The 25,734-nt window shown below is 35.1% G+C and overlaps 1 protein-coding gene across 1 annotated transcript in view; it reads left to right on the top strand.

Moving 5' to 3' along the window:
* RIMS1 (regulating synaptic membrane exocytosis 1) overlaps positions 1–25,734 on the top strand; it is a 296,197-nt gene that overhangs the window by 214,872 nt on the left and 55,591 nt on the right. Inside the window, exons 21-24 of the mRNA XM_058176391.1 lie at positions 11,474–11,554; positions 14,691–14,768; positions 16,633–16,704; positions 22,348–22,457. Coding sequence (XP_058032374.1) covers positions 11,474–11,554; positions 14,691–14,768; positions 16,633–16,704; positions 22,348–22,457 — 341 coding nt within the window. The remainder of the gene's footprint in view (positions 1–11,473; positions 11,555–14,690; positions 14,769–16,632; positions 16,705–22,347; positions 22,458–25,734) is intronic.

Raw genomic sequence — 25,734 nt, 5'->3', positions numbered from 1 at the left:
GATAAAAATAAACCAATATTTCTGCAGAATATAGTTTGCGGTCAAACCAGATACTTGCAATGTCTTCAATATCAATATGTTTAGAAACATACTTTTATTGTAAATAAAAGATGGCTGCAAAAATTTCCCATAATTTATTGTCTCTTAACAATTAAGACTGATATCTCAGCATATACCATCTTGGATTCAAATCCATGTCCTGTACTGACATTTTCATTGGAATAATGGGAATTGCCCTTATCTTTTCCACAATCAACTCGAAGTGGTTGTTTATAATCTTTACATTTTCGTTGGGGAAACTTTAGCCCAACATACTTGTTAAACTCCAATCACAGTATCCTTAGTGATTCCCACTGATAAATAAAATTATTTCACTTTAAAAATCGAAGCAGAGAGGAAAAGGTCATAATTCAGGTATTTGCATCTAGTTTTGTTCTAACATGTTATGTTATATGTAGTAGCTAAAATTCATGTATAGGGTTAGTTTTAAATATCTGGTAATAAGTTCCTTGAATAATGTACTGCTGAAATGTGATTTTATAGAAATGAACCATACTTTTGTGAGCGACTTTCTATTTTCTGCCCAGTGCTTTATATAAGGAACTTTATCCAAATGGGAATAAATTATTCAGGGATATTCCTCTCTTAGAGGGCCAGGAGCTAGACCCCAATATACTGTAAAGCAACCAGTGTGGCATACAGTGGTTATCCATTCTGATGATGTGTTCCACCTTCAACCCCTGGCTTTGATAATCAGGGACTGAATGCTGATAGACTTCACATCATCGAAGACCTCCAGGTTGAAACATAGTCTTGCCAACAAATGTCAAGAATGGAGTGGAGATTGTGCAAGTGAAATTTCTCCAGTTGTTTGATGTGTCATCAGTACAGAAGGCAGGATTTACATCCAAAGAGGAGGGAAAGGATAACCACAATTTTGCAGACTTTTAGCTTTGTGGAAATATGGTTTTTGTGTTGACTAGTATGCAGTTGACCTAATGCCTGGCTAACCTTGTTGATCCTGGTCTCAGTTGCTTTATCCAAAGCCCCATTGTTCAAGATGATGCTTCCTCAGTATTTGAAACTGTTTACATTTGCCAGCTGGGTGACCTTGTCTGGTTTGGGCCATTTGCTGAGATGATTTTATTGGGGTATGGCTGATGTGATGTTAAAGCTACTTGATGCCACAGGTGAGAGCTGAGCACTAGATGAACAAGCAGCCCTGAAAATGATGCAGCAGGTCCCTCTGAACACCCCATATTTATTTATTTATTAATCCAATTTCTATACCGCCCTTCTCCCAAAGGACTCAGGGCGGTTTACAGCCATATTAAAAATACAAAAATACACATAATATAAATAACAAATTTAAAAACATTTAAAATGAATATATTAATTGGCCAAATTACTAAAACAGTCAAAACCGACATAAAACCCTTTAAAATTTAAAAACTATAATTAAAATACATTTAAAATACATTTAGGCTAATCCCGCACGATTAAATAATAAAGTTTTTAATTCCCGCTTGAAGGTTCGGAGAGTTCGGAAAGTTCGGGGAGTTGTCGTAACCCCGGAGGTAACTCGTTCCAAAGAGCTGGTGCTGCCACAGAGAAGGCTCTCCCTCTGGGGGCCGCCAACCGACATTGTTTGGTCAACGGCACCCTGAGCAGGCCTATTCTGTGCGAGCGCACAGGTCCTTAAATATCCCATATAGGGCCAGGAGCTATGAATATGGGGAAAAATTTACAGAAATGTTTATTTCAGGAAGTGTTTTATATAATTTAAAAGATCTACTTTTAAATGGGCTGACAGTAGCAATTTATTTCACATAATTTATTTTGGGAGCAGCACTGATCTTCAACTGTGTTTGGCCTTTTGGCCTGATATCTGGAAATTGGAATCAACTAATATTATGACTGAAGAGTATTCTGCAACATTAAGCCAATTATTTTAGCCTGATTGCACAACTGCATATATAATTTCATTCAATTTATAAACTTGTCTTAGTTTTAGGATGCAGAAACCGCATTTAGTAAAGTTCCATTCTTATAAACATGTATGAAATGTTGGCACTGGTAGGGAGCCTTCCCTTCCCATTAAGACACCATGTTAAAGGCCTTATCTATTACCACATATGGCCTTGGCCCGGTCAGACAGCAGACAGCACTTGCCTGAACATGCTCAATTCATGTTTTTACCAACAGCCATAAATAAACACATACTCACAATGAAAGATAATATGGGAAAAATGGAAAAAAAGTGTTTCCAGAAATATTTTGCACATATTCTTAGTGCTATTAAGGGTGAATCTAGGGTCAGAAATTGAAGATTCCACCCAGTTGTGTGAGCTGGGAGGGAGCTTTCAAATGTAGTAGATATGATTCAGCTCATATTGAAGCAAGTTAGGCATCTGTCAGGCTTCCAAGCAATAACCCTAAAGCAATCAAAACTCTGAGGCCTAGAGTTTCCTCAAAGAATAATTTTATTTGGGATGTCATATTGGCACAGCTGGTGAAAAACTGACTTTGAAGGACCCAGGGTTTTCCCCACCCAATCAAAGTCCAAAGTTCTTGCCCTCCATGTTGCATATCCATCACATGGTTCAATCAGGTCCTAGTCCCAACACTGGTTGGCTTTGGTCCATGCCCTTCCAACTCCTGGTAGAGTGTCCTTGACTCCCACGAGAAACAATGTTATATTGGCTACACATCCCCCCAGCTATTTCTACCTCCCCCCTTACGTTCCCACAGCTCCACCTGGCCTTGCTGTGGCAGCCCTGAAGATGCTCCCAAAATGGCTTCAGGGCTGACAGCATCATTATCTTCAAGTAGTATCCATGATATATCTCATGCTTCAGAGTACAGTGCTATAGTTTGAGAATACTTTAGGAGACCACAACTAGAGAGATGTTACAATTTTAAAGCAGAGAACTCCCAATTTTATTTCAATTCTGTTTCTTCTGTTAAGGCTCCAACTTTGCCCATTAGTACTTCATTATTTTAATTTACTGCGGCTGCCCACTCCAGAAGACTCTGAGTAGCTTACAAAATGCACAAAATGAGCAGAACAATTAACATCCATATAAACAAGAGTCTAGATTAAAATTACTAGAATGGAATAAAACAATAGTGTAACAGGGTTGTGCAATAGATCACACTCACATTAATCCCAGGTCTGGGAACAGACCCAGGTCTTAAGGGCTTTCTAGAATTGCAGGAGAGTGGGTGCTGTTTGTATTGTTGTATAGGCAGGTAGACAGTTGTCTTTTTGAGAAGGAGGAAAAAGTTAGTGCATGAGTAGCTAATTGTGCTCTGGTGTGTCCCCTCACACTCTTATTCTACCCAACAATTATTTCAGATCATGAGAAAACCCAAAGTCCATTAGTTCAACTGTGTGGGGTTATTTCTTATTTTAATGCAGCAGTATAAGTGATAGTTGTGCATAATGGTATGATTGATTACTAGTGTTATAATTTTTACAGTCAATCTGGAAAACTATGTCTAAATGCATGGCATCGTATGTATTAATTGTATATAGTACATTTCACAGGATTGAAACATGTTGTGTGAGATCACATTTTTACAAGTATAATGCATGTTTGCTAATGATTGTTTTTTATTTTCATTATTTTATTATACAAAATATCAGCATATTAAGGGCTTTGAGTGCACTGGTGCCTATATATAGCTTTAACACTTGGCTTACAGGAAAACCTGATGCTTATTAACGGCCTTTTAAAGTATCTTGAAAATTTTACTAATATGCTAAAATGCTAGCTCCCTTGATATAATTTGCTTTTTTTCATAAAAATATTCGGTCAAAACCGGAAAGTACCTCAAAAAAAAAAAAAGAGAGAGAGAGATAACTAATAATGTGGACAGTTTGCGGTTTGCTGAAATCTTATATTGCAAACAGAACAGATAGTCCAGTAGTTTTAGAATAATTAGAATAATTTTACATTGTTTTCTTGACACTAGCTAAGATTTGTAATTGTTGAAAGTCAGTTACGTAACTTTTTAAAAAAAAGGAATAGTTCACTTTTTAAACATAGCATACTCTTAAATATATTTTTTTTATTCAAAAAGTTTTACAGAAAATTTTTCCCCCTTTCCCCCCACCTCCCTCCCCTCCTTCACAACCCCTCCCCGACTTCCCGGAACGAGCACAAGGTATAGTTAAAAATAAAACAAACATATGCTAAAAAATTTTCGTCCCAACTTAATTATACCCCTACAATCATCAATTCCTAACTTCCCCCGAAAACAATCAAAAATAATACATCATAATCATTCAAAAACAGTCTGATAACTCTTAGTCTGATATCTACGTTGAATATAGTCAATCCATTTTTTCCATTTCTTTAAGTATCTTTCTTGTGTATTGTCTTTCAAAAAGGCTGATATCTTTGCCATCTCAGCCAAATTGGCAACTTTCAATATCCATTCTTCTATTGTAGGTACTTCTTTTTTCTTCCAATATTGTCCTATTAGTAATCTTGCTGCAGTTATTAGATTTAAAATCAATTTAGTCTCAATTACTGTACAATCCGTAATAATTCCCAACAAAAAAAATTGCGGCAGGAACTTTATCTTCTTTTTCAAAACATTTTGTAAAATCCACCAAATTTTTATCCAAAAGGCCTTTATATCCTTACAAGTCCACCAAATATGAAAATATGTAGCATCATCACAATTACATCTGCAACATTTTGTTTGCATATCTGGATACATACACGATAATTTTTAGGATCTAGATGCCATCTATAAAACATTTTATAAAAATTTTCCTCAGATTCTGTGCCTCGTGAATATAATATTTCTAACCCAAATTTTTCCCAAGTTTCCAATAATATTGGCTCCTAAAAATTTTGTGCCCACTTTATCATACAGTCCTTTACCAAGTCCCTTTCCGAATCTATTTCAAGTAACACATTATACAATCTCTTTATATGCTCCTGAGACTGATTCCTAATTTGCTTTACCAAATTTCCCTCGTTCTGCTCTATACCAATTTTCTGATCTTCCTTCCATCTAGCACGTAGTTGCTCATATTGAAACCAAGTATAATTTTTCCTTCTTCTTTAATACGTGCAGAGATTTTAATTGCAAGTTACCTCTTTCAGTATACAAAAGATCTTTATATGTAATCATTTCCTGATTCTGTTCTATATTTATATTCTCTATTGTATGTCTAGGACTTGCCCATATAGGAACCTTATAATTTAGTTTGTAAGAGTATTTTTTCCAAACACGCAGAAGAGCAGTTCTTAACACATGATTTTTAAAGGCCTTATCCACTTTCTTGTCATAAATTAAATATGCATGCCATCCATATAGCAAATCATAACCTTCTATATTCAAAATTCTGTCCTCTGTTAAATTAAACCAATCACTTATTGCAGAGAGCAGCTGCTTCATAATATAATTTAAAATTAGGCATTTTAAACCTCCCTTTCCGAGAATCTTGAATTATTTTCATTTTAACCCTAGCTTTTTACCTTCCCATATAAATTTATTAATTCCTTCTGCCATTCCTCAAGATTCTTATCTTTCTTAATTATTGGTATCATCTGAAAGAGGAATAAAAATCTAGGTAAAACATTCATTTTAATAGCAGCTATTCTCCCAGCAAGGATAATTGCAATTTTTCCAAACAATCAACTCCTTCTGAACTTTTGCCATAAAACCTCATAGTTATTCTTATACAATTTCACATTTGACGATGTAATATAAACCCTAAATATTTAACCTTCTTTACAATTTCAAATCCTGTTATTTCCTCTAATTTTTCTTTCTGTTGTCTAGCCATATTTTTTATTATCACTTTTGTCTTTTTCTGATTTACCTTAAACCCTGAAACCTTCCCATATTGATCAATTATTTCCAACAAAGATTTACTAGAATTTATAGGGTTTGTTAAAGTAATCACCAGGTCATCTGCAAAAGCTCTCAGCTTATATTCATGTTGTCTAACTTTAATTCCCTCTATCTCCTTTACTTCTCGTATTTTATCCAATAATGGTTCTAGAGTTAAAATAAACAATAATGGTGATAAAGGACATCCCTGTCTTGTTCCTTTCGCAATCTTAAAAGGTTCTGTTAAGCTACCATTGATTATAATCTGTGCTGTTTGCTCTCCATAAATTGCCCTAATTATTCTTAAAAAACCATCTCCAAATTGCATCTTTTCTATTAATTTAAATAAAAAATCCCAATGCAATCGATCAAAAGCTTTCTCTGCATCAAGAAAAATAAATGCTGCTGGAATAAAAAATTTTTTTTCTAAGTACTCCAGTAAATTAACAATCTGCCTAACATTATTCCTCATCTGTCTCCCTTTTATAAATCCAGATTGATCATTATGAATTCTTCGCTGCAGAATCAACATTAATCTATTAGCTATTATTTTAACAAAAATCTTATAATCATTATTTAAAAGTGAGATTGGCCTATAATTCCCAGGTTTAGAACAATCCTGTTCCTCTTTTGGTATCAATGAAATAAAAGAGGTTCTCCATGAGGGGAATTCTCCTATTTGTATCTGATTAAATAATTCCTTAAGTGGACCTAACATCTCATCCTGTAAATTCCTATAATAACTAACTGTAAGCCCATCCGTACCAGGAGTTTTCCCCATTTTTAATTGTTTAATTACCAAAATAATTTCTTCAGAAGTTATAGGCTGATTCAGTTCATCCGATTGTTCTAAAGTTAAATTTTTAACCTTATATTCCTTCAAATAATTATCAATATCCCTGTTCAATATATTATCTTTAAGATATAAATTTGTATAATATTCTAAAAAAGCTTTTTTAATTTTATCCTGTTGGTATCTCTCTTTACCTTTATATTCTATTTTTCTATAGTACGTTGTTTTGTCTTTTCCTTAAAGTATATGCTAACCACCTACCAGGTCTATTTGCATTACAAAAGTATTATGTTTGGCATATTGTATATTTGTTGCCACCTGATCAGCCATTATCATATTAAATTGATTCTGTAATAACTTTATTGCATCTTTAAGTTTTTGATCATGGGTTATGTATTAATAATTGTTGTTTCTTATAAATTTCCTCTTCTAAATACCTACGCTGTCTTTGTTGCTTATTTCTCTGTCTATTATTAATATATATTAATACACCTCTCATAAAAGCTTTACTAGCGTCCCAAACCATTTCTATCGATGTTTCGTTATTCAAATTATAATCAAAAAATTCTTTCATCTGCTTTTTACATTGATTTACATTATCCTGATATCTAAACAAATTTTCATTTAATCTCCAAGTTCTTCTACCTTCTTTTCCATATTGCAATTCCATCCAAACAGGACTATGATCAGACAAACATCTTGGAAATATCTTAGTTTTCTTCACCTTAAAAAGCAAATCATTAGAAATTAAAATAAAATCAATACATGAAAAAGATTGATGCCTATCAGAGAAAAAAGTATAGTCTCTTTCCTCCAAATTCCGCAGTCTCCATACATCTCTCAACTCAAAATCTTCTATCATATCAAAAAAGGATTTAGGCAGCTTTGCATGTGCAGGTATCTTCTTAGAAAAAGTTCTCTTGTCCTTTCGTGTATCTATTACTCCATTCCAATCTCCCAATATAATACACAATTTATAATCCCATAGAATCAATTTATCATACAACATTCTATAAAAATTTTCTTGTTGCTGATTGGGTGCATATATACCAAACAAAAGGGTCTTTTTTGTTTCTATTGTAAGTTCAATAGCAATATATCTTCCGTGAATATCTGCCTCTATTAACTTGGCTGGTATATCTTTTCTCAAATAAACCACTATGCCATGTTTTTTGTCCAAAGCAGAAGCAACAAAATGTTTACCTAACTTTGAATTTATTAAGTACTTTTGATTTGATAGTTTAATATGCGTTTCTTGTAAGCAAATTACATCATTTCTAAATTGTTTCAAATAATGAAATATTTTTCTTCTCTTCTGAGCTGAATTCAAACCATTGACATTCCAGGTCAAGATTTTATTTGCCATTACTGGCCTGCTGAAGCTTTTGAGCGATCAGCTGAATATCGTCCTCCCGTATCTTCGGCCGTGCTCCTCCCACCGCTTCTGTAGCAGAATCCTGAACTTTACTTTGAGTTTGTTGCTCCTTTTCTTTACGCTTAAGGGCTCCCCTCGTCAGTCTTTGTTCTTGTGGTTGTTCCTCAGATGGTAACATCACTGGAGTCACCTCAGCTTCCACACCCATTTGAGTCTCTTGAATTCTTTTTTCTATTATTTCTACTTCAAGTTTCAGCATGGTGGAAAGAAAATCTTTGGCCTTAAGCACTGTATCAATGCGATATCTCCTTCCTTGATAATACACTGTCAAACCAACTGGAACCTCCCATCTAAATTGAATCTGGTATTTCTTAAGTTCTTGTATAAAAAATGTAAAGTCTTTTCTATCCCTTAACATCTTGGGAGGAATCTCTTTCAAAACCTTCAGCTCCTGTTCTCCTATTTTCAAGTTTTTCTGAAATGCAACTTGCAAAATTTGATTTCTCACTGTTCTTTTCAAAAAATAAACCACAATATCTCTAGGAAGTTTCTTCTGCCTAGCAATCCAGGAATTAACTCTATAAATTTTGTCAATTTGATAAGCAACCTCTTGTGGATCAAGTTCAATAAATTCAGCCAGAGCTTCTGATAAAAATTTTTTTAAATCTTCCCCTTTCTCCTCATTCAAGCCCCTAATTCTCAGAGCTCCTTCCATCATTCTATACTGCATCACCACCACTTGATCTTCATTTTTGTCCAATTTGATTTGCATTCCCCATTCTATTTTCTTTTTGTTGATTTGACTGACCAATTTCTTGCACCTCCTCCTCCACCACCTCCAGTCTTTTTGCCAAACCTTGAAAAGCCATCAAGATATCTTCTCTTATTTTTTTATTATTCTCTTTTATTTCTTCTCTTATTTTCTCATTATTATCCATAATCTCCTTAAACCTTTCTTCAGACACTTTCCCTTGCTCTTTAATCAGATCTTCTAAAGCTGGTTCAGAACCCTTCTACCCCAGTCTTAGGTGGTTTAGTAGCCATTTCAGTTTTAAAATTCACAAAATATAAGTCTAGAAACTTCTCTTTTCCCCTTTAAGTATAGGAGAGCTCACTTCACTTCATTAAAATCCACACATAACATTTCTTAGCTTCTTAGTTACACAGGCTGTTTAGAATTCCATTCGTCACTTTCACTCCCTTTCAGGCGCCAACTTAAAGAGTCAGTTGAAACAAAGAAAAAAAAAGTTTCTCTTTTTAAAAGGGTAGAAGTCAGGAAATCAAAAATACTTGCAATCCAGTAATTGTTCGCTCGCACTCATTCCGTCTGCATTTAGGAATCCATAAAGATAAGACAATTAGCAGAGATGGACACTTTCTTCTTTTCCTGCTTTTGCAGGCACGCACTGAAGTCGGAGCTTGGCAGGAATATTTATGGGACCCTCGACCCACAGGGCTCTGCTTAATTAAAAACAAAGCCCATGGGGAGGTCTACCACACCCCCGCAGCTCTTATCTTTCTCTTTCATCCAGAGAAAGAGATTAAAGCCGGCGTTTTCCTGGCTTTTACGAAGTTCAGTATGGAGCTCCTTAATTAGGAGCTCAGCGAAGAAGGTGGCGCCAACGGAAGCCCATACTCTTAAATATTTACATTATGTTTAATATGAAGAAACATCCAGGAATAATGAGGTAATGCTAAGGGAAAAGATTCAGAAAATGGAATATAAAAGATATATGATCAAAAGTCTCTCTCCCTCCCTCCCCCCTCCTCCCCCTCTCTCTCACACACTCCCTAAAATGTTATCAATATATCTGCCCATTAGCACTTCAGTGTTTATCTGTGTGATAAGGGGTTTAAATTGCACAACTGCAGTACCAGAATTATTTGATTAAGTAAGCAAGCAAAAAGCTTATGAATACCCAAAATAGAGAAATGTCAATAGTAACATATCCTTACTGATAGTTTTAATTCTTCTAATAGTTTTAAACTATTAATTTAAATTTTAACAAGAATGAATATTTTATTGTAAAATACCCAATTATTTGAAATGCAATGTTTGGTCCATTAGCCATCTTGATGATCTAAATGGCATATCAATTTTAATAATGTACTTTATACCAGTACTTTTCATGTTTTGAAAAGGATTCATAAATGGTGCTTTTTATTTATTTATTTATTTATTTATTATTTATTATTTAAACTTATATACCGCCCTATCTCCCAAAGGACTCAGGGCGGTTTACAGGCATATAAAAAACATCAATATACAAATTAAAATAATCATTAAAAGACTTATTCTAATGCCAATAGTTAATAATACCAATTGTTAAAAATAGAAATATAAATATTAAAATCGATTTAAAACCCCTCTAAATTTAAAAAATCTAAGCCAGTCCTGCGCAGATGAATAAATGAGTCTTGAGCTCGCGACGGAAGGTCCGAAGATCTGGAAGTTGACGGAGTCCTGGGGGGAGTTCGTTCCAGAGGGCGGGAGCCCCCACAGAGAAGGCCCTTCCCCTGGGCGCCGCCAGACGACACTGCCTAGCTGACGGCACCCTGAGGAGTCCCTCCCTGTGAGAGCGCACGGGTCGGTGAGAGGTATCTGGTCGCAGTAGGCGGTCCCGTAGATAACCCGGCCCTATGCCATGGAGCGCTTTAAAGGTGGTCACCAAAACCTTGAAGCGCACCCGGAAGACCACAGGTAGCCAGTGCAGCCTGCGCAGGATGGGTGTTATGCGGGAGCCACGGGGGGCTCCATCTATCACCCGCGCAGCCGCATTCTGGACTAACTGCAGCCTCCGGATGCCCTTCAAGGGGAGCCCCATGTAGAGAGCGTTGCAGTAATCCAGGCGAGACGTCACGAGAGCGTGAGTGACCGTGCATAGGGCCTCCCGGTCCAGAAAGGGGCGCAACTGGCGCACCAGGCTTTGAATGTGAGTTCAAGCATAAATTCAATACCTCTTTAAAGAAAGCTTGCATGGAAGCCTGAAAAAGACACTGCTACTTTAAAGAATTGCTGGGCTTGTGCTTACTCTTTTCTGAATTACTTTCAAAGCATGCAGAGTTGCATTGCATAATGTAGTATAATGTGAAAAAAAAATGATCAAAAGCTTAGAGTCTGTGACCAGTGGATTATGAGCATGCCAGAAAGTGCGCCTCCCTAGAGTCAAAAGTTTGGGATTGGAACCCCTGACAGATAGCAATCTCTATCTAAAATCAAATTAAATTCTGTACAAGATTGCTACTTGACTGCTAATTCCCCCTCCACAAATGCAGAATAGTTTGCAAATGTGTCTGGAAATTCAATGTAAGTAACTCAGGTTAATATAAATTTAGACAAAATAGACACTGATTTTTCTTGAGGTACTTTGTAGTTTTTTTGCATTTTTTTAAAATGACGTTCACTAAATGTTCTGTTTTTCTTCCTATTTTATTCAATGAACAAACAGAAGTAGATGGTCCCCCTCACTAGATAGAAGACCCACTAGTCCCCGGATTCATATCCAACATGCATCTCCGGAGGATGACAGGTACTAGTCAGCTCCTCCTAGCTGAAAAGTAGATTGCTGAATCATGCACATCGAGTAGGAACAGTATGTGTTTAAACTTTCAGTTTCCAGGAACCCAAATTTGCAACTTTATGAGAGGTTATCATTGAACTTCATTCAGTGGTTATAAAGCAACTTTTAAGTCAGTGCCAGTCAAATGTTGAACTGCATATTTTGTGATGAACTCAACTCTTAGTTGGCTATCACTGGAAAAATAAAACTGAAAAAATGGTTATGATTTATTTAGGTCCTCCTATGTTTCAACGTAGATTAAATAAGTCCATATTTGGGACCTTGAGCAAGAAGGATAGTGTGTATATATGGGAAATGAGGAAGAGGAGTGATAAAGGAGTCAGAATCTTTAGTTGATGAGGAACACATTTCCCTTACACTTTGAGACAAAACATACAAAACCAGTATTTGAGCTCTGTAGTAGAGCAAATCTTGCTCCTTTGACTTTAATCTCTCTTCACAATAGTTACATCCTACTCTGTAGCAAGAGCACCTCTACAATGATGCTTTAATGTTGTGCTTTATAATACATTAAAAGAGAAATATCATGTATATCTTAGTTCCACTGAATTCTACAAGGTTTGTTCCTTAATAATTAGACATAAAATTGATCCCATAAGCTACTCTACAGATCAGCTTATTAGGAATAAACTAGTTTAGTACTGAGACTTACATCTATGTAAAAATCCTCTAGGATTACATTGTAATATATGGAATTTAGTCTCTTTCTACAAGGGATTGTCGCTCTGAAAAGTTTGGCATGCTGAGCCTTAATGAAATCAGTGATTTAAGGCTTCCTAACATCAGGCCAAATTATGCCCTATCTTTATGGCTCATAATTCAATTCGCAACTGTGAGTTCGTATAATGGCATATTTATAATTTTTTACTTTATAAAATTTTTGGTGGCAGACATTCTGAACAAGGCAACTGCTAAGTCCAGTGCTTTGGCTTTCTCTTTATATGCTGATTGGCGGAATGTGATATATGTAAATATCATCTATTGATTTGTTGTTGTTGTATTATGATTTTATTCTTTGAATCTTGATGCTGCATCATTCTTGGATAATAAACTTTTTTTTTCATGTCCCTTAAAACAAATTGCTCTTTTGAATTGGGCTGCCAACTTAGACATTCAGAAAATCTTTATTTTCAACTCTTCTCAATGTCTGATTCTGGATTATAACTATAATCAATGCTGCAAAAATCCATGTGAACAACAAACAGCAGAAAAGAAGCACTATTTTCTCTTATCTCTTTGCTGCAAATTATTACTTGACTGGATTTTTATAGCCCAAATCTGATAATTCACATTATAAATGATAGCATTTAAATCTTTGTTATCAGCACATCCTTGTGCCAATAAATATGCTGTAAATGCTTTGAGGATTCTCAGAAACAAATTTGTGTGTATATGCAAGAAGAAGAGCAAAGGGAAGTCTTGTTGAATGAAAGAGGCATCATCCTTCCCAGATATATTTGAGATTGTTAAGCAATAGAAAATCTATTCATTGTATATCTCTGTTTCTGGATATTATTAATTGTAGTAAGCCTTTCTTTAACTCTCCATGAAACATCAGCAAGACAGTTTCTTTTATACACAAGAATTATTTAATAAAATTACATTTAAATAACATCTACCTGAATTGAAAATATAAAGTCTTTACTGTCTCAGGTTAATCCCTGGAATATTTTCATTATCAAAATAGTGCAGGTATTGAAATATCAATTTTTTTTAATTGCGTCTTTTCTTATTAAAAATGATTAGTGTAGAAGTGGACAAGATTTGTTTTACAGATAAAATAATTTTTGTGGAAATTTTTGTGTTAACTCATTCTTGCCAAAGTTAGCCATCTTTTTCAAGCATTTCATTCAATGCATTCAAAGCATCAACATTTCCGTTAGTTTTTGAGAAGCAAAACCAGATAAAATTAGTAGGCTTGTATGTGTATGTGTGGCAGAGTTTAAAAACCCAAACCAAAAATTAAAAACTGTTCAGTTCTGATATTGGCCAGATTATACACTGTCAGGTAGAAAAATACTAGTTGTGCCTCTAGTTAAGCAATTAGGTAGAGAAAATGAGCTTAGTTTCTTCTTAGATATTGAATGAGAATTTTTTTTTACTTGCTATAATCCTATCGTGGATCAACCAGGATTTGTGTAACAGTTGAAAAAATATTTGCTTATAAGAACCTGTATAGAAAGTAAATATCCATACTTCAGTCCAAACTCCAAGAATGTTTTCTTTTCAGCTGTTGATCTACAAGGGAAGCATTGGGGTCCATTGTTGTTAGAATTGTGTGTTTGTGTGTGTGTGTGTGTGAGTGTAACAACTTAGAATATGTATCTCAGCCTAGAATAACTATAAAAAAAATGCTCAGTACTGTGTTGCAAATTGTAAGCCAACCTTTGCTCTCTTCAAAATAAATTCACACTATTGTTTTGATTAAATTTGTATTGCTAAAAGAAAATATTTTTGTGGCAACATAAGAGAAAAATCAAAAAGGCTGTCAGAACAAATACATAGATTTTTAAAAACCCCTCACAAAAATACGCTCATGTGCAGCTCTTGAGAGAGCAGTCTCTGACAGGGATGGGGAGATATCAGTAGATTATGTAAAGTTTTGGAAATAATTTGGAAAAGTTTGTTTGGAATGTGTATAAATTCGAATGAGACACCTTTCTGCAGTGTTTTAAAGCTGCTATGTCTCTTCCTAGGATCAGAATGTATACATTTAACGAAATGCATATGGGTGCTAAATTCATAACTCTCTGCACTCCAAATGGCCTTTTCCAAATTATTTCTGAATTTCTGCATATACTTTGGTGTTATTACTGAGAATATGTTTGTTTTAGTGTTTATTACTGGCTTTCATTTTGTTTTATAGCAGTTATTACATCACTTTCTTTTTTTAAAAAAAAATCCTCCTTAAAAACACTGAAAAGGAGAACAGAGGTATTGCTGGGTGTAATAGTGGAATGCTCTTGTCATATAAATATCTTGATTGCATGTCTCCATCTTCACTGCATGTGACCATCTCTCTGTTTCTATCTGTTTCTATCCATTCTGTTCAACTTTCACTTCCATGTTTCCAAAACTTGTGAAGAACAACACTGCCGGAGTCTTGCAATCCAAAACAAGACAGTTTAAACTTCCTAAGTGCTAATCCAGAAGAAATACAGAGGTATCCTTGCTAAAGTTGTCTTGCAGCTCCACATGTATAATACATGAAATTAAATACTAAAATATTAGCTTATAATCTAGGTCTGCTATGTTATATCGTTATTTTCTACACCTTTGAAGAATGTTCTTCTGCTTGATAAGTATGTGTGCTGTGTGTGTGTGTGTGTGTTTAATTAAGTGACTCTTAAATATCTTTGTATTTTTAATGGATGCCCTTTCTGATCAGGCCAGCAGATTATTTAAGGTTTTCACTTTGACCAAATCTTTAAAGGATACTGGGAGTTTATGGACCATGGTTCCTTTTAGTTCTTTACCATAAAAACATAAAACTATTATATATAAGATGCTCTTCTATTAACAGTGTATAACAGAAGGAGTGAGAAGGTCATTAACACTGCCAAAAAACCCTTGCTGCAGATATTTTTTTAAAAATAGAAAAATGCATAGTAGATAGTATAGCTAAACAATGTCTATGGCTCTTTCAAGGAGGGTTTCATGAATGAAAAACCATAAGACAATGCAACAGGCAAAAGAATCGTTAAAACGTTTAGATCAAAGACGTCAAGAAGACCAATGAAATGTAACAGAAAATGGAGTAACAGTGAGGATATGTTACCCCAAGGAACATGCCTATCAGATAGTCAGTGAGAGGGCACAGTCACCCCACTACGAAACTCCAAGAAATGCATCATCTTAGATCCCAAGATTGATTTGCTGTATTGAAATTTTGAAGAGAAGTATCATGATGTTTCAAGATTCTGAAACCTGCATTATGGCTCTTGGGACTAGACTGTGGGATAAAAGCCAAAGTTAATAGCTGGCCTGTAATGATGTTACTGTATTTTAGGCCTCTCTTTCAATGCATATAGAAAATCTCAATTAGCCAGCTTTTCAACTGATGTTCCTTTGATCACAATAGATCAAACCCTCTAATATTTTTTTTCAAGACCGTGCTGATAGCGGATTGCAGGCTTGGGTTCTTTTTACTGTGATTTAAGAATAAAAAATGTTTTCACCTAATTTGTTCTCAGCTGCCATGTTAAGGTTATGACAAAACAACATTGCTCTGAATACCAGAGGTCAGTGAAAAATACATAGGGTGCAATACTTTTAAACAACTCAGCAGAAGCAGCTCCCATTTTTTTCCTCCTCTTTCTTTTACTTTCTTTTTTCAGATTCTGAAATCAGCCTATCTATAATCTTAGCATTTCTTAAAAACAGCCACAGGGCTGAGATGTTGACAGTTTAATATAGCAAGAACCCAGCTGGGTTGTGATCAGATGGCTTGACTCAATTTGAATTTAACATCCAAATGGTAACATTCATATTGTCTTTTTGTTTAGTTGTATAAGCTACAGCCAAAGTATATAATAGATTTCACAGTTACCATATGCAAATGTGTTTTTTATAGCTTACCTGTGTATAATTCAAATCACATATATCTATCCAAGTTTATTAGCAATGTTTTTATGATCTTAGTTAAATTGTGCTATTTTTCTTTTATACTGCATACAAGTATAATACAAGAGCATCTTTTTGAATTTTAACCCAGGAGAATTTCATCAGATCCTCAATGTTGGATTTTAACCAGTAATGGAAGTTTTCCATGGCATCAATTTTACTTAGCAATTGTAGCTATTGTAGCTTAGCAATTGTAGCTTAGCAATTGGTTAGCATTACCTATACCAAAGAATTAAAGTAATGGGTAAAGGTGGCATTTTCTCCAAAGTCCATTATTACTAGCCATTCAGAAAACCTAGTTTTCTCACTGCCTTTGCAAGAAATCAAGCTAAATCTTTGTAGTTTTCTATTTTCTAGATTGCTTGCTTCTCTTTTTCATTTTTTTTTGGCATCTCATTTCACAGGCATCCCAGAAAGGTGGAAAGATATAGCACCCAAAAACAGATTAGAAAAAGCTCTGCATCAGAAACAGAAAGGTAAGATGGATTCTACAGTATGTAACAATAATGTGCCTTGATCAGTTTGCTGATGTTATTGTAATTATCCACATGTCATGCTGAACTTTGGTCATAAAAAATATTTTGTTAATATGATTACTCACATGCCGTAATCTTAAATCACAAAGCCTTTTAAAGACTTGCTACTAAGTTCACAAGTTTTAAATTTACCAAGTTTGGAGACCCCGGCTCTACAAGGTGCTGTATTTATGACAAGGAATCATAGAATCTTGAAGTACAATTGGCATGGAATCTCTTTGTGACGGCAAAGCACGGTAATTTTGGTCTTACAATAATGATATAATAATTATATAATGAAAGACAGCAGGAAGCTTGAGAATGCTAAGAATTGGTTGCATTAGTGACTTTGCATCAATGGATAGCAATTCTGTTCAAGCAAAATGAAATTTCTTTATCTATTTCCATTCTCTCTGAAGTTGAAATGGTATTTGTCAAAGCAAACCAATTAAAGAGTAAAATCCTCCAATCTGATTGATGAGTGGAGACCATATGATCTGCTTGTTTATTGAACTACTCACAGAGGACAGAAAACAAAGTTTGGCCGCTAAGAGAAGCAAAGCAAAAAGCTTATGATGTCATTTACAAGGAAAAAACCCAATGTCACCCGTAGATAGATTGCTAACCTAGGCCAGTTTAACTTTTCTTTATATCTTCTTGACTAGGAGGTATATGCAATTAACACAGGCTGACAGGATGCTTCTTCTGTCCCTTCCATTCAAATCAACAGAGAACAAGTCTTGGATCTTTTTCAGTGTGAAACCTTCAGGTAGTACAAAAGGGCTAAGACATCTCCCCAAGTCATTTTTTTCTCAACACTAAACTTACATAATTCCCTTAGCGTCAAAGAATTAATTTCCAATTCCCCGAATCTCTTTGTTTTGTTCTATAATCTTTTTTGCATTTTCTCTGAATCTTTCTTAAATGGAGGAAGTGCCAAAACTAGATACAGTAGATCTAAGCAATGCAAAATAAGAGTAGAATTATTACTTTGTTTAATTTGAAAATGCTATTTCTGTTGATGCGGCTTAAAATTTTATTTGCTATTGTAGCAGATAAATCCCTCTGCTGACTTCCATTCAGCTTGATCAAGCTGAACCTTTGTGTACATACCTTATCAAGCTATGTGTCCCCTATTTCATTCTATACCTGTATATTTGATTTCTGTTTTCTAATGAAGAACTTGGCATTTGTAGTTGGAACTATTGATGAATATTTTGAGAATATAGTTTTCAATCCAGTTATGTATTGCCCTAATAACAATAGCACTTAGATTTAGATACCACTTCATAGTGCTTTACAGACCTCTCTAAACCAGTGGTCACCAACCGGTGGTTCGCGGACCACTGGTGGTCCGCGAGAAAATTTTGGTGGTCCATGGCTAGGTCGGGCTCCTCGATAGACAAGAGCTTGCAGGGAGGAGATCTGGCTCCCGCCTCCCTGCAAGCTCTCGTCTCTCAAATTCTCCCTGAAGCAGCATGGGAAGCTTGGGTCGGGCTCCTCGAGAGGAGAGCTTGCAGGGAGGTGGAGCTAGATTGCCTCCCTGCAGGCTCTCATCTCTCAAATTCTCCCTGAAGCAGCACAGGAAGCTTGGGTCGGGCTCCTGGAGAGGAGAGCTTGCAGGGAGGGGGAGCCAGATCGCCACCCTGCAAGCGTTCATCTCTCGAATTCTCCCTGAAGTGGCACGGGAAGCTTGGGTCGGACTCCTGGAGAAGAGAGCTTGCAGGGAGGCGATCTGGCTTCTACCTCCCTGCAAGCTCTCATCTCTCAAATTCTCCCTGAAGTGACATGGGAAGCTTGGGTTGGGCTCCTGGAGAGGAGAGCTTCCAGGGAGACGCTCTGGCGTCCGCCTCCCTGCAAGCTCTCCTCTCAAGGAGCCCAACCCAAGCTTCCCGGGCTGTTTCTTCTGGCCCTGGTTGGTGCTCCTGCACCTCGGTCGCTCGGGGAGATGCTTAACTTCCTCTCAGCCCCAAGACACTGGCTGGCCCATGAGAAACAGTGGGAGAGAGAGAGAGAAAGAGAGGGGGGAGAGAGGGAGAGAAAGAAAGAGAAAGAGTGGGAGAGAGAAAGAGAGATGACAGAATGAGTGGGAGAAATAGAAAGAGGGGGGGAGAGAGAGAGAGAGAAAGAGGGGAGAAAGAGAGAGAGAGAAAGAGGGGGAGAGGGGAGAAAGAAAGAGAAAGAGTGGAGAGAGAAGAGAGATGACAGAATGAGTGGGAGAAATAGAAAGAGGGGAGAGAGAGAGAGAAAGAGGGGAGAAAGAGAGAGAGAGAAGAGGGGAGAGAGAGAGAAAGAAAGAGAAAGAGTGAGAGAGAAAGAGATGACAGAATGAGTGGGAGAGAGAAAGAGAGTGTGAGGAGAGAAGGAGAGAATGAAAGAGAAAGAGGGGAGAGGAGAGGGGAGAAGGAGAGAAAGAGAGGGGAGAGGGAGAGAAAGAAAGAGAAAGAGTGGGAGAGAGAAAGAGAGATGACAGAATGAGTGGGAGAGAGAGAAAGAGAGTGTGAGGGAGAGAAGGAGAGAATGAAAGAGAAAGAGGGGGGGAGAGGAGAGGGGGGGAGAAGGAGAGAAAGAGAGAGGAGGGAGAGTGCCTGAAGGACCCCATTCCATCATTAGGAGTCCAGGCGCTTCAGCAAGCGGTGCACTGGATTCGTATTAGTGGTCCCTGGGATTTAAAATTATGGAGTTAGTGGTCCCTGAGGCCCAAAAGGTTGGGGACCCCTGCTCTAAACAGTTTACAATGTTAGCATATTGCCCCCAACAATCTGGCTCCTCATTTTACAGACCTTGGAAGGATGGAAGGATGAGTCAAGCATAGATTTGCTAATAAGCCCAAGTTAATGAGCTTGCTAATTAGAATATCATGAATTACTTTGCCCAATATTTTGCTGAAATCAAGATTTATAATAACCATAGCATTTTTCCAATTGGCAAAAATGGCATGCACTTAGTCTGACAAGATTAATCTTTAAGAAATTCATGAAGACTTGTATTAATCATTGTATTATTTCAAGGGTGCTACTGCCATGTGTTTCTAGAAGGGGACTTCCAGCCCTAAGTGTTCGCAATCACCCACTCATAATTAGGAGAAAATTACATACTCAGTCAAAGTCCAGAAAGCATTCTAGTATCAGATTCAATACCTAGTTCCTGGAGGTTCAGTGCCAATTTCTCTATTTCTTTTTTAAATAATTTAATTAAGAATTACAAATAGAAAGCATAAAAACTAACACAAAATATACAAATATATGAATATAAAAAGAAAAAAATATAAAAAAGGAACACAAGTGTAGAAAGGCCTCATGTTTTCTTTATCAGCAAAAGTCAAGTAAAGGAAACCAGGTATAACTAATTTTCTAAGCCAACCCTGTATTCCTTCCCTAAACTTTTAACAATGTTAATTTTTAACCCTCTCAAATATAGTCCAAGAACTTGTTTCCTATTCATTATACATCATGTGAGAAAATTGTCCTTTCATTACTTCTTATAAACTCTTTCATGACTTCAACAGGCCTCTTTCATAGAACTAGTGAAATAGATTTATCCAAATCACTTTTCTGGTTTAATAATTGTATATCTCCTTTAACGAGTGAAACACCCATCAGTTTTGTTTATATATTCAAAGCATCTTCTCCATATTTTTGTCTTTACTTGACACATTTAAATCTATATGCAACTTAATTTCAAAGTTATTCATTGTTGCTTGTTCTTCTTTTGAAACTTTATTGATGCAGGATTTATCTATCATACCAAGTAATTTTGAAGACCAAAATGCAAAAACATCCATCAGAGATTGAGCTTCATTCTTTCTTAATGAGATGAATGTATTGTCCTCAAGCTCCCTCTAACGTCAGACTTTCAAGGTCCCATTACTGTATTTCCTCTTTAAAAAACCCAAACAACAAGCTGTTTACATGAGAAGAGTTCTTCTAATTAATTCAGAACTATAATTCCAATTCCATCTGAATACTTAATCTATTGTTAACTTTCTACAATTCACATTTTAAGCATCCTTTTACTGTTTAATCCAAGATATAATATTTTCCAGAACTTTTTAAAATCATGTTTAAAACCCTTTTTTCAAGAAAAAAGCAATTCACCTGATAAATATAGTAAAAGCTTGCTGATTTCAAGGGTATTAATATTTACAATAGAGTTTTTTAAAAAAAACAACTTCAGAAAGTGTTGAAGAAATGAGGCTTGGCCATGCTTTATTCCTTGAAAGTCTACATTACAGCTATGAGCTTTACGGTAGCCCTCAACTCCCATCCACTCAACTCATAACTCAACTGCAGTCTACTTGCAGTCTACTCACAAGGATTAACAGTCTGAAATTGTGTATTATCTCAAAGATCTCTCCTTCCTATGTTTTTCTTATAAACACATTACCAGCCGGACACGGTACTTATTGGAACTGCGTCCAACTTCTCTATTTTTCATTAGGTTGCTGGTTAAATATACTGCACAAGATTTGTTTCTGCCACCCAGATGTGAACTAACACTTTCATGATATCAAATATTTTCTTACATCCTTTGCTCAGTCTATCTTCATTCACTGAATTATTTATATCATACAAAGGAATTAGTAATTAAAATCTGGTTGTGTTTTGTCTTCCCATTATTCTGATGCACAGTGGATTCATAATGAAAATTTTTGGAATGTTGCAATACTTCAGTGCAAAACCCTGATAATTCAATAAAGCAATATTTTACATTATGAATTCCCCTCATTCCAGTTGCAGAGAGAAATCTGCAAGATTCTATGTTTCTTATAACTATAGGGCTATCACACTGAAAGAGAAGAGTACATGATCTGTCAGGAATGATTTTGGATCTTGGAGAAGTAGTTTCATTCATATATCAGAAGAAGTAAATGGTAGTTTTTGATTATACAGCTCCATTTAAACTGTCATTTTATTTTTTGTAATTTCTCTGTAATATTTTCTATTATCCTTTAAATGATCTGGGGTATTTTTATGCAGTTTTCTAATAATGTTACACTCAGAATTGCAATATTAAGGTAATTATGTCAATGATTTTAACAAAGCAATAATTTCAAAAGAGGAAATGTAGAAATGATAAAAGCAGCTGAAAGAATATCCTGGAATCCTATTCTGAGAGATTTCTCACCTGGAGATGTGTGAACATGTTCTGTCATTCTGTTTATAAAAGAGTTGACCTATGTATATACTACTACTACTAATTCTACAAAATTGTCAAATGCTTACCTTTTTACTGGTAGTTTTACAGATTCACAAATAGATTTTATAAAAAACTCAAGGCAGTGAACATATCCAACACACTTTCCTCTTCCTATTTTCCCTACAACAACAATCCTGTGAGATGGGTTGGGCTGAGAGAGAGAAAGAGACTGGCCCAAAGTCAACAAGCTGGCTTTCATGGCTAAGATGGCACTCAAACTCACTGTTTCCCACTTTCTAGCCTATTCTTTAACCACTAGACCTCTCATATTAAGAACATAAATAGTAAGGTAGTATAGTTTACCTCTATTTTCTTCTTGATATTTTAACATTTTTTTGTATTTTTAATACCTCATTGATTTGGTTGTGTGTGAAATACCACCGTATTTAATATTTTTTCCTGCAGAATGCGCCAACCAGGAAGTCCCATGCAGTCATCTCCAACAGATACATCCTTCAGCCGTAAGGGGAGACAGCTTCCACAAGTTCCCATTAGAAGTGGCAGTACAGAGCAAGGTATCAAAAAACTGGTTTATAGTTTGAAAGTCTTAGCTCTGTTTTCTGCTTCCTTTCTCTTGTTTATTCAAAAACTTCTTGGATCTTGCTTAATAGACTCTTCAAGTTTTCCACTGATAGAGCAGTACAATATTAAAACATGTATTGTGAATTGTATGGGTGGTAAAAAAGGCTCATGTTTTATTTGTGCAGATACATATCAATTATTTGTGTGTTCATTTATTCTTTATTTCTTGCCAAGATGGTTGGAGATCTTTGTTCTATTTGACGACGACGTCTTGAATTTTATTTTGTTTCGTTAGCTGAAGCTAATTAATGGCAATTTGCTGACAGGAATGTGAACAAAGCTAATGAAATCCCTTTCTGAGCATGTCAAAATCCAATGAAAATATGGGGAAAACGTATTACTGGGTGAAACACAAAGGAATATAAGGGAACTGCATTTTAGAAGGCTGTGGAAAGAAAGAGTGTTGTCCACTAGTCCATTCCATAATAACAACATAATTACTGCATTACAAAAATACATAACTTCCTTGTGAAAATCCACAACTGTTAGGTTTGAATTAGAAATCAAACACAATGCATTCATACAATTTATATTTTTTACATTATGTGTTTCATAACTGAAAAAATAACAGCTTTTAGATTTTTCCTTTTGTATATTATAAATATATATAATAATCAATATCCTAGTATATTTTTAGAAAATAATAATATTTAGATATTTATCCTTTGCCGATATTTATAATATGTGCATTGAGTTTCCTAATGAAAAACAAATTGGAGACCTTGTTAAAGAATTGTTAAATACAATATGCACCAGATCATTATGTGGTTTCCTATCAATTTATCATTTTATTTTAGGATTACACATGTGCCTCCTAATTTGTATTGTTATTGTTTAAGATCTCTCTTTTTAAATAAATGGTATGGTTTTATCAATTCAGTTCTTTGTTCACCCACTTGTGCTTCTTTAGAGTATCAAAATGTGAAACTGTGCCAATTTCCATCCCCCATTTTTCTAGGAGGAGAGAGTATTTATTTTTTTTGTTATTCATATATAATTTTTCTCTTAGTGTAAAATCATACAAACATACTATGTGTTATATAATTCATATTGTGACGAAACATTTCCTAAGTGGCAATTGTCCATGCAATTTCTCCTTACAAACATTGTGTCATCAAATTTATGCTTATAGGATTTTGTTGGTTGGGAATCAATCAATTTCAATAAAATAGAAAAAAAGGCTTCCTAACATGATTGCTCTTACACTTCAATACACTGAATTTTACTTGTTCTCAGGGCTGGCTTGTTATTCTTCACGTTGGTAAAAATTTAATGTGAATCTGGATTTTTTTTAATGGTTAGTTTCTGAAAGCACTAATCAATTTATTATATTAAAAGGTGCCATATCTGCATAGCTGGCATTCAGGGTGAGTCCTTATATATGCCTAGTACATTTCCTTTCCTTTCCTTTCCTTTCCTTTCCTTTTTTTTTTTTTTTGCACTTTCTTCAATGCTGTCACTTTAAATATAGTAAAGAAATGCAGTTTTAAAATGTGTACCTAGTTGACTCTTAACAATGAACATAAATTGATTTCTCTCAATTGGATTGTCTGCTATTTTTACAAATGTGATGGGATCAGAATAGATCAGCCATTTTTGCACTATGGAATATATGGAACATGTGTCCTAAGGAAGAGAACTTAATAGTAGCATAAGAAATGTACAGTGTGATAATTAATAAATGATAATGCATACCTTTCTAGCGAACACTGAAATTGTAGCAGAATTTAGCAAATTATGTTTTATGGCATCTGTCCTTATTTGGCTGTAGCATATTGAAATACTTCTGTATTCTGGGAAACAATATCAGGCGTTTAAAAAATGCTTACAAAAATAATGAGAAACAAGAAAAAATACAGAGGATACAATGTATAGCTGATTACAGAGAAATGGGTCCAATGAAAATATGCAATTACGAAAATACATATTATGTGATTTGTTTTTGTTGATTTCCTGATTATTGTGAATCTGTTGATTAATGGTGGGTATAATATATGCCAGTTTATAAATTTCATTAATTTTAGTGGGAATAGGGTTGTCAGTATCCTGTCTGGATGATAAGCCAATGTCTTATCATGGCATTTCAAACACATCACTTTTCTCTAAAATGACTGAATCTAATTAAAAATGTATATATCTGCTGAATTTTCAGTTCTCTGTGTGGATAATATATTATCATAACATTTGTTGTAATGCAGTCTTTTCTATTAAAAAACTTAAAACATGTTCACCATGCATGAATTGACACTTTTCATTGAAGCATATAGTTTTGTTCTGCAAAAAGAGGAAAAATGTTTTGTTGCAGAAGACCATGTGCCAGTGAGGAAAGAATTAGGACTGTTATATATACTACTATGTCATTTCAGGTCGGCAAACATTTGGTCTTTGCAGGATTTAGAATAGAGATTTTTTTTCTGAAAATGTAGGGTTTTTTTTTTTTACTAAGTAATGTTGCAGGATGGGTCTCATCTTTATTTCTGAACTTCCAAGTGAAAATGTCCTGATGAGGGAATTGTATTATTTCTTATGCCTGAACTTTTGCTTAATATACCTTGTTTAATTGCAGCATCTGTAAAAAAATGCACATCACATAGGCTTGAGAGCCCATCATGGTTGTAACAGACAGTACATCTTTTAAAGAAGCATTAATATGTTCTGATTTGCAAATATTGGAGATGTGTGTGTGTGTGCGCGCGCACACACACACACATACATACATGCATACATACACATGTTGTTGTTCTCTTTTGTGAGGCCAATAGTGTCATATTTTTTCATTTTTTAGAATCTAATGTTGTTTGATTTAATAAAGAATATTCACCTACTAGACAACTGGTTACCAAAAAGACATATATCAAGGGTGAACATGTGCATTCTATTTGTGTATATTTTACGCTACAACTTTCATGTGTATGTATATTTTTGTGGTATTCTGCTCATTCATATCTTAAGAATAGTTTATTCAGATTCAAAAGACAAAACCTAGAATTGATATATGTTTAAGACAATGTGGAGTCCTTAGTGCTCTCTGAGCTTCATTGGAGTTGTTTGCTTGAAGATCTCTCATTAACTACCTAGGTAACATCATCAGTACCTAGGAGCTTAGGACAATGTTTGATTCTGCAGTATTTGACATTGTGTTATCATTAGTACTATATTAATATATCTTAGATTAGTTTATTATACTTTGTTTGAAATGCCTCTTAAATC

Source organism: Ahaetulla prasina, chromosome 1 (assembly GCF_028640845.1).
Source record: "Ahaetulla prasina isolate Xishuangbanna chromosome 1, ASM2864084v1, whole genome shotgun sequence".
NCBI classification, from domain to species: domain Eukaryota; kingdom Metazoa; phylum Chordata; class Lepidosauria; order Squamata; family Colubridae; genus Ahaetulla; species Ahaetulla prasina.
This window is presented reverse-complemented; position numbering and strand designations above follow the sequence as displayed.